This window comes from Limulus polyphemus, unplaced genomic scaffold, assembly GCF_000517525.1.
Source record: "Limulus polyphemus unplaced genomic scaffold, Limulus_polyphemus-2.1.2 Scaffold10, whole genome shotgun sequence".
NCBI lineage: Eukaryota > Metazoa > Arthropoda > Merostomata > Xiphosura > Limulidae > Limulus > Limulus polyphemus.
In genome coordinates, this window is record NW_013665620.1 from 1,648,638 (window position 1) to 1,659,849 (window position 11,212).

The following is an 11,212-nucleotide window of genomic DNA, read 5'->3' on the forward strand; positions in this document are numbered from 1 at the left end:
TATATATATATATATATATATATATATATACACACACACATACACAAGTTTCCTTGAATTGTATCCATTATGAAAATTACATTTTATATTTGTCTTTTATAGGACTTTAAGAATAAAATGTTACAAAAATTGATATTTTTGTATATTTTTATCCACTAATTTTTATTAAAAAAGAAGTTGTTTCTCATAAAATGGACTAGTATATGCTTTCTGTTTCTCATAAAGCAGTGATCGCTTTTCTATATTTGTATGCCCCTTCTGAAGTTCATAGGTTGTAATTCAGAATCAGTCTTTTATAAGCATACATATTTATATAAACATACATAAATACATTCAAAAGTCCATATATACTCTCCAAGAAGGAAAAAAATCCTTAGCTTGTAGTGAAATTAAAAGTTGTTAAATAAAGAAAATATATCATGAAACAAAAACATTACTCTTCATCAGAAATTCTACTAAAAACAACAATAATATTCTGGAAACCTTTTGTGCACATTTGGGGGTTTAAAGTGCACAAGTCATGACCATATACAGTGTGCCATTCAACATGGTATTATGTATTTGATGTCATAGTTATGAACTATTCATTTTATCCTACATTGTTGATTTTACAACAGTTCATGGTAGAAGAGAGTAAGTATCAGAGACAATAAAGAGGTATAGTGAAAAAATATTGTTATGCATTTTGGAGGGTTTAGAAGCTATGCAAACTGTAGCATGGACAAAAGTATTTTTATTCTTGGTGTAAACGACACCTCACATTCAAACTTCTCAGAGGCTGAGTCAGATTAAAACTTACAGTCATATCTTGCCTACATATACTATTGTAACTTATCTGTTTTTTTTTGTCTACAATAGATTTGTACATTTTACTACAAGCTTGCCACATTTTGCGTACATATACATGGTAAACTTAAAATTATAGTCAAACAAGCTGAGGCACCCATCAAACATCTGTGGGCATAAAGACTGAATGTAGGGTTTGAACTAAAAAATTAAATCAAGAACTTATATTTATATGCATAATTTATTTCACACATAATTTACTTTACAACTATTTTATTTCACACCTACTTTTTTCTAAATTACAGAAATGGTGTAACAATTACTTTACTTTATTACTTTAATTAAAATATGAATGTTTGACATTTTTAAAGAAAAATTCCTAAATTTTTCAAAAAACTTTAAAAAATTTCAAGAAAGAAACTCAAAATAAAAACATTTTAGGAATACAAATTGTCCAAGACTATGGAGTCATTAGCTAAACTAATACAATGTTTGCTGTGAGCATGGCATAAGGTGGGTGAAGCTGGGTAATAACTGCCCTATAACATGCCCCTTGATTAAATTGTATTATCTTACCAGGTTTGGTTGAGATTGGTCCAAAGACCACAGAGTAGTTTGCAGACAGACACATTTTTAAATTTTATAAGTATAGTTTCTTTCTCCAATATGAGCTAGGTCCAATGGATGGAGCCTATGCACATTCTGTTTAATGTTAAGTCAAAAATAAAAAAATTACATTAGGAATATACAGCATAGTATCCTACACAATATAGATGTATTTTTCACAACATAGTTAATATGGTTGAAAAAACAGAATAAACCTTGAAAAGTCTAGAAGTTGTACACTGCACAATAAATGCCTGGTATTAAAATAAAGTGGATATTTGACATTTCTACTCTGAACATAACCATATCAATCATTAAATGGCCAGGTTAGGGAATTCAAGGTTCATGCACAGTCACTCCTAATTTAGAACTGCTAACCAGAATAAAGGTAAAAAGTCAACAGCATCTGCTGCCTACACAGCTACTCTAACCAAATAGCAAGACTAAGCATTACAACACCTCCACAGCTGAAAATGTGAAGTGTATTGTATTGTGGGTCAAGTATTAAATCAGCACATTTGTAGCCCAGTACATTAACCACTAGGTCAACCCAGCTCTAAAAACCAAATAGAAAAAAATTGTTTTTTTTTTATGAATCAGTCTAAAGTGTTAACAATAAAATTATAAGAATTAAACCTAAAATACTCTACCTTTCCTTAATGCTCCACATTTAGAAAATTTTAATAATTAGATTAGTTTATAGGAACTTAGTGATTTGTAAAGTTAACTGAAGTAAAAACACGTAATAATCATAATAATAAATAATAATTGGTGTATGATAAATCTCTAAACTTTAAGACACCAATAATATATTGTTGAGTGTAAAATAAAACAAAAATAATTACACAAAAAAAGTTTTTGACATTAAATTACTGTAGTATTCTTGCAATTTCATGTTGTGCTTGACCTAAACAGTATTTATAATCTTTCTGCCATACTTTAATATCAACTTATTACACAAAATATACTGTGATTGAAACAGCCTTCATGATCATGTATTTTATAATTCAAGCTTATCTACTGTTGTGGCTCTAAAACTATATCATGTGTGGTATTATGAACACTTGAATAAAATTCAGCACACGGAAATTTATTATTTTTCTTTAATGTACTTGTTGAATCAAAAATATTAATTGAAGATACAGGTACGAGTTTCCTGAAAACTCTTAAATTTAACTATGATATTATTAAGAAGCTTTAAAATACTATAAACAGAGATTATGTGGTACCATAAGGACTAAAGTTAATGAACAATTTTCAACACGAAAAAAAAAAAATTAAAGAAATCAATAAATTAGGTTTTGAAATATTTAATATTCATACAAGTTTGATAATTGAACTTTGTCTTTCAATGAGAAATTGAGAGTTACAGATTAGATAACTCTTAAATTTTAAGATTATAGAAAAAAGAGAGATTGATACTTGCCAGAACTGAAAAGAATGGGAAGAAAACTTATTTCAAATGCAATAGAAAATAAATTATTTTTCAACTTTACTAATGCTTTCATAATGAGTACCCCTTTAAACACTTTTCAGCACAAGTCACCACGTTACATTCAAAATTTAATTAAATACCTTTAATATTAATTTATGTGAATTAAATTAACATTATAATGTATGTTATGATTCGAAGTTTTGTGTTATCCAAGTTAAGTCCTTTATTTCCAAAGAAACCTTTAAAAAAACTACTTAAAACTTCTGACGTATTGTCATGTGACCAACAAGTTATGAAAATTCTGTACTTTGGCACTCTGTATCTTCAATAATACACTGGCAGTTGTGTAGATGTACGTCTACACTACAAAATGCCTATTTACCCTACTCACAAGTACATTTCAAAGATCTCTGAATGAATGCAGTTGAAACAAGTAATAAAATTTGTCAATTCCTTACATGTGCCATGCCCATCTTCAATAGACTTGTTTGAGCCTTATAGCCTACGTGTAGAGGTTACATACACATGTATTAACTGACTGTAGTATTGTTGGCTGCTCGAATGACTATACCACTTATGATTGTTTCTTACCCAAATATGTTATAGTTAGAGATATAGTTAAATTATATTTAGGTCTTACTTTTACATTTTAGTTAATTATGTATTATTTATGTTTTAAAATGCACAGTTGCAAGTTTAAACATTTTTTATATATATACATTATAGTTGATATCAGTTCTCAAGGCTTACAATATTACACAGTGCATGAAAATTTTCCTGAAGGGTTGCACATTTCTGCCAGAGACACTCTAATATGCCTCTAAGGCACCTCTGTATCAAGATGAAGAATAAATTGCAAAGGACAAGAAAGAAAAAGAAAAGACCTGAAATTATTAATATAACCAAAACAATATCATTAAAGACATTCTACAAAAAATTAAAAGGTATATACTGGTTTTCTATTTCCTAATTTTAATCATTTCATTGCATTGAATGTTGATAATAGCTAGAGTTAATGATATAGTAGAGAAAATGAAAAATACAATATAAAAAATTTACCTTAACAAAACTTTTAATATTCATTTAGAAGGTTCTAGAAGTTATGCAAATGAAATATGAAAACTATAAGATGAAGAAAAGTATTTTTATACTTAAAATGAAAATCACCTTGCACTTGAACTATTCACAGTTTGAGTGCAAATAACTACTATAGATAAATAACATTTTTATTAGAAAGATGCAATTAAAGTAATGTAATTCTTTGTGTACAAAATACTTATAAAGTTTAACAAAATCTTACAAGGTTTTGTGAGGAATGCTCAAAGTTATTGTATGATAATCAAAATGGTGTATTTACATGTTTTACACTCACCAAAAAGAAACCTATCATTCTATAGGTATTTGAAGAACTTATAGTAATTGAACAGGTATTGAAACCCAGTTTACAGCATCATAAGCCCAGGATTTCCTGCTGAACCATTGGGTGCAAGCACCATGAATCAAGTCTCTAAAATATGCAGTTTTACAGACCTCCTAGTTCAATATTATTACATTAAATTACTGATTTCAAAACAAATAAATAATTTTCCACTTCATAAACAGAAATTGGGAGTTTAATGAAAGATATATAAAGTAAGAAAAAGGGCACTTGTCATATGGTTTCTGGTTTGGACAGTTGTTTTTATTGTGGGTTTGGTAATTGTACAGTGTGTTAAAAATAACACCTTAAGAACAAGAATTGTGTATATATATATATATATATATATATACCACAAAATTTAATACAATCAAGTTAAAGACTTCATTTTATGTCTGTTTTATTATAAAATAGCTGTCACTCGATTTTAGACTGAACATACTCGTTACACAATTTCCTATATTTCAGTTCAAAAGATAACACAAGCCTGTGAATTTAAAGTTCCCAAAAGTTGTTTTAGTTTTAATAATGGATTTTCCATAATCCAGCAACACAGATTTCAAAAATAATATTCATTTTTTCCATCAAGTAAGGATTTTTTTACAAATCAGGAAGAAAAAAAACTCTTACTAAGATCAAAATATTATTTCTTTTACCACAATGTGAACAAAAATACAAACAAAATGAAGAAAAGGGAAGAACATTGATGTCAAATGAATATGCATCCTGTTTTGTGTCGTGAAGTCTCAAAACTACATGCTGTGGTGTTTGTTTTATGTACAGCATTATGATGTTTTGAGAAAAATCTGTACATAATGGAAAAAAATGGATATCATTTTCAGATTCAGCATAAAGAACATGTAGAACATGCAAAAATTTCAAGACAATAAAACCATCACAAGCCTGTGTAATTAGCAAATGTATTTCTTTCATAATTTTAAAAGGCATTATTCAGTTTACTTGTATTCAGAAGTTATCTATATTACAGAAGTTACCGTGTCTAGATGAAGATTAACTTCTACAGAATCAATTGAATCTTCCTCTCCTGTCAACCTTTGGTTTGTTGCAGCCTCTCCATAAAACAGCTGAGTCCATCTGCAACATAGCAAACAACTGTATATTCAAGTATCAAGTACTGAAATTTTCTTCTGTATGAAATATTTTCATTAATTCCTTTTCTGGCCTATAAAGATAAGAAAGCTTATAACTCAGCTGTCCTATTCATATTTTTTGTACAGAAATAATGTTTAACAATGTGACCAAGTGTTTCAAGATTTATCTTTTAAACAGAATTTTGTTAGTTAATGTCTGAAAGCATGCATTTTGCAAATAACTATACATGTTTTTTTTCTTTTACTTATGAAAAAGAAGTTAGAAAAAAATGGTAAAATTAAATTTTATGACAAGATGATCAAGTAAATAGAAATAACAGTGACATAAGCAACAGAAGCATTATCAAAAAGTAATTTTGATTTTTTTTTAAAGTGTAAAATATAACACCTAGAAGCCTTTAAGTTTGTTCTTAGCATTTTATTGAAGATGTATAAACACATTATTAACATGAAAGAAAAACAACCTGTATTATAGAAAATATAGAAAGTAACAAATTGTATAAATGGTATTTTCTGCATCAAACTAAGCTTAAAAAAATAAGCCTTTTCTCTGTTCCTGAATAAAAAACATTTGACCTTCAGATTTTCAAGAGATGGGTAGTTAATTAGCAACTTAGCCACTGGCAGTAAAAGTTTAAATTGTACATATTGTGCAAAAGCAATTACAAGAAAATAGAATTTTTACCTCTGTTCAGATTTTTGAACCAAAGCAATCCTCCCATAATTCCAAGCTCGTTTTCTTAATATTGTGAATAGAATTAACAGAAGCTGAAAATTTCAAATATTAATGAGATTTTGCACTCAAAAGAAATGTGAGGAAACAATTACAAAAAACTATCCACTGTTTAATATAAAAAAATAATACAGACAACAATACAAATGCAAGTAACATGTTCACTTAAGTAATAAAATCCTGCAAGACATTTCCAAAAAAAAAGTAATATTTGTTGAGATTAATTTTTCAGAATCAGTATTGATATTTGAAACACTGTACGAACATTATAAACTCTTTTCAAGTTCTTTATCTTTGTATAACAAGAAAGGATAAATGTTAATTATGGACAACTGACTGATATAGTTAACTCAATATAAAAAAAAGGCTTTTCACAGCTTGACTTTCAAGTTGTAGAGAGATTAAGAGAACTACATCATCAGCATGGTTTCTTACCATGACAGGTCTTGGGGTGGCTTTCTGGGTGATAAAGTGATCTGTATGTCGTTAAGAATGGTGCTCTGAGTGCTGCACATTATAGGGATGAAATCCTGTCAACCATTTTCAGGGCTTTTATTGGGGACTTTGGACCTGACTTCATATGCAAGGATGATAATGCTTGTCCCTGCTGAGCGCATATCATTACTGCTTACCCTGAATGACAAACTGTTAGGATAATCAACTGGTTACCATTCTCTTAGGAACTTAGCCCCATACAATTCATTTGGGACCTGATTCAATGATAGATTCCCCACCTGCCTCATTACGAAGAAAAAATTGGGAAATATTTAATAGAACCCCCATTTAGATACTTATAGAAGTTATGTTGTAATATTGTATGGTTGTTTAATTATTACATTATTCTTTTCATCAAAGGTAAAATTGAAAATGTAATCTGTGATATAGACACCTAATGCATTCTTTGATTTGCTGCACCCTCTGCTGTGGAATGCAGTTTCATATATTCAAGGCTTATCAGCACAGCTTGGATGAGCAAACCACAGAAATACACTAAGGCCTGTTACAGTGCTGATGTGTATATAATATTTATATGATTTATGTCCTTTTTAACTCACCATATAGTAACCTACATTAATTTAGGTGTGTGAATAATATTGTGCTATTGCACCTAATTTATTATATGGTATAATATAGTGGACTAACTATTTAATGATGATAATACAGATTTTTTTTCTTTTTTACCAAAGGTAAAATTGAAAACGTAGTCTGTGACATAGAGGCCTAATGTATTTTTTAATTTACAACACCCTCTTCTGTGGACTGCAGTTTTGTTCAAGCTGTACTGATGACCCTTGAACAATTAAAACTGCAATCCAGAACAAAGGGTGCAGTAAAACAAACAACATATATTAGGCTTCTATGTCACAGATTATGTTTTTAGTTTTACCTTTGGCAAAAAAAAATCTGTAATATTATCATTAAATAGTTAGTCCAAGGTGTGACGTCAATTAGGAATTAGAATTAGGAGAAATGCCATATCATTCAAACACCTAAATTAATTTAGGTTACTATATATTGAGTTAAAAAGGGCTTAAAAATCCCATAAACAGTTGTATTGGCTCATTAGGGTGGAACCTACAAATTTTGAAAACTGTTATTACTAATATATGTTAGCAATGGTACTGTACACACTCCAAGGTGGAGTTTTAGCTTTAATGGATAGTTCTTGCCAGTTCCTAAAGTGATATGATATTTAGGCTTCTATAGTGAAGTCTTCTTAGATAGGAGCATTCCATTAGCCCCTATAATACAGGTGGGTGGATTCCATCCAGCCCATATTCCCAAAAGTAACTATAAAGCAGTTATACTGTACCTTTTTAAAATGTACACATACCTTCACAGAATTTTGCAGATTATCAGAAAACATTACAAGGCATGCATGCACAAAGTACCTGATTTATTAATTAAGTTTTAACACTTTTTTCATCAATTATTTGCTCTTGCATTTTTTATTTTCAAATATTGACTATTCAATATGCAAAGTAATTTTAATTTTAAGATTAAAAATACTTTTATGCATCAGAAGATTGTCAAATTTCACATGCAAAATCTCCATAACCTCCTAATATCCTCCAGATAATTATCAAATGTTTTTTTTTTTCCAAAAAAACTTGTGTTTTAGCTGTTATTTTCACTATTGTATCTTTGAATGGGTTTGGCCGATTCTAATGACCTTGTAACCACCATAAAAAAAAAGAAATAGATATAAATTTCACTTTTTCATTCTATAATTTTTACAAATTATAACACAAAACCACAAATGTTTAGTCTAAATTGCTTAAATCTCCTAACATTTTACATATATAAAAATTTATTACTTTAATTTTATTGTCCTTTCAACAGCATCTGACTAACGTTACAGAAGTTGAATGACGAGGCACACATGTATTCATGTTACCATATCCAATAATATAAAACTGGCCTTTACAAAGTGACCTGTCTTGGCAGTGTTCTAGTGGACCAGTATTTTGTAAAATATTTCACATTGTCACATTTCAGTAATATATTGTTGCATATCTGCTCGTTTGTTAATTTCTGGTATAAATTCTTTCTGAGGAACTTCAGCGATACAAGTCCTTTTTTTGAATTAAAACTAGTTTATTATTTCTTGATACAACTTTCTAATATACAAAATTTCCACAGTCAGTTTAACTTAACTAATTTTATAAAAACACGCTATAATTCACAAGGATTCACACACTTTACTTACGGCTTGACTCAATTATCTCTATCTTCAATCTCTCTATGCATCTGCAATTATTTGCCAGGCTTATATACTAAAATAGAGGGTGCCTGGAAAAGACTAGAGTTGCCAGGACAATTCACGATCCTTCTAGAAACTCATCACGTGTTACCAGTGTCACGTGACTTCCGCTGTCGTAACACTGCCCCTTCCTTAGTATTGTTCATCCCGAACAATAGCCACTTACATTAAACCAATAAATAATTAACAATAACTTGATTAAATGTACAGAATTTACAAACACAAAATTAAAATTCAACAAAGTCTCTTAATTTTACAGGATGTATCTTCTTCCATACTGGTCTCTGTCTCATTGGCTTCTGCTTCATGTGGGGTTCATCTGCTCCATCAGGAAAAGTCCTATTATCGGTAAGAGTCACATCCGTGGTAGTAACTTCATTAAGGGCTTCACTTCCTCAAAAAAAGTATAAAATTAAACGTAAATTACTCTCTATAAAATCGTTACTGCTCAGACAAATCATATTGGTGGATCATCTCCAGTCCAACACCATCTACACTGACAGAACATCACCCCCCTACTCTCAACTGAATGGGATTGAACACACTCAGGAGGATGCCACCATGGCCTACCAACTAAGTGGCTAGTAAGTGGTAAGGACTCCTTTACTCCAATAAAAGAGGGGGATAATGCAGTGGGGAGTCAAAGGAACACAACACTGGAGAAAATGCAATAGGTGAACATGAAACCCTATTTTTAAAAGCATTCCAGTCCCGATTTGGGATGGGCAACTATCCTGACACTGCTTTATTCATGATAGGCCATGAGTTGGTACAAATCTCCTCCTCCTTATCAGGTTACCAAATACCACCCGACCTGTTGCCATCCTAAATAACTTGATTCAACTGTAAGTGTTTTTAATATTTCTTCACTTACTTACAGTGGCCCAATTTTACATGTTGGATCCTGCTCAGTGGTGTGTGTTGCACTGTATGGCTTTTCAGGTCTATAATGCCCACTGTTGAGATGGGGTGTTCCACAGGTCTGCTAGTTGGTTCCTCCTTGCAGAATATTGCATCATATCGGTCACGTAATGAAGTTAATGAAAAATGAATGTGTGTGCCGTGGTCCACACATCAGCCCAGGTGATCTCTCCCAATAGTCAATGGAAGTTGGTAGACAGGAAGAGGATGAGGTGTTAGATCTGATGCAAGGATACCAGAAAAAGACATTGGGGGATGGGAGACAAAGAAGATTAAGCCAACCCTATAAGCAGATGAATCTGACCCAAAAGGGTGATAGGACAAATATCTTGGGTAGAGGAAGGGTTCCAATGGATAAACAGGTGAGAACGGGAATCACGGAAGGCAGCCATACAGTCAATATAGCACTGGAGAGCATGAACAGGACAGATGAGATGACCCTGATCGGAGTGGGAATAGAAATGGGAAATCGAAGGGAGATAGTTGTGAATATGACATCACATTCTGTGGTCACCAATGACCCAGTAAAAAACTGTGAACTGGATACAGGAGAAATATAGATATGGTGACAAAGGATATGTGAAACATTAAGAGCAAAAAAACATCTGACATATGATGAACACAGGTAAGGCGTAGAAAAAAATTTAAAGTGCAGAACAAGTGCTAAACAGGTAACCAAGGGTTTGAAATGAGGTTGGGTAAGGGCCTGGAGAACTACCTGAAGGTTCCAAACTGGAAGGGGCATAGTACGATGTAGGTGAAGGAGATGAAAGGAACGAAACAAGTAATACAAGAAACGTTTTTCTTAACTGTTAGTTCTCTTAAAATTTCCAAGATAAAAAATATCTATAGATAGAAAACTTCTACCCCTGTACCAAGAGTACTGTCACTGTCTCTAATTTTGAATCACCCACAGTTCACTGTTACTCTTATATCACACCCACAACTTAAAGTATGGATAATATTTTGTGGCTCACCAGCTTCAAAATCCTTAGCTATACAACAGGGTCAATCCATAATGACAGTAATATCAGACTAATGTAATAACTGAAAAAAAAAAAAATTGATACAATAATTTACACTTACTTGACTTTGAAAATTGCTGTAAGCCAGGAACAAAATCCCTAGAACAGAAATCAATGTTCAATCAATCTTTTATAGAATTTACTAGATAGATATAGATCTTTATAAGAAAAAAACAACTGAAATAAATAATTATTTTGAATATAACCTAGTATAAATTTACATGTACATTTTGTACCACTAATGTTAATAATCACTGATGGACTTCCTTCATTAAGCTTAATATGAAACCAATAAGTGGTCTTTTCATCAATTATAAATATTTTTTTTTCTACAAGCTATCTCATTATCAAGTATGAGACTTACAATATATTAAAATACTCAACCATCAATATAAACAATTAAAATTTTTATT

The 11,212-nt window shown here is 30.8% G+C and overlaps 1 protein-coding gene across 1 annotated transcript in view; it reads right to left on the reverse strand.

Annotated features, from left to right (window-relative positions):
* LOC106478380 (calcium permeable stress-gated cation channel 1-like) overlaps positions 1–11,212 on the reverse strand; it is an 82,410-nt gene that overhangs the window by 50,573 nt on the left and 20,625 nt on the right. Inside the window, exon 3 of the mRNA XM_022382026.1 lies at positions 6,042–6,124. Coding sequence (XP_022237734.1) covers positions 6,042–6,124 — 83 coding nt within the window. The remainder of the gene's footprint in view (positions 1–6,041; positions 6,125–11,212) is intronic.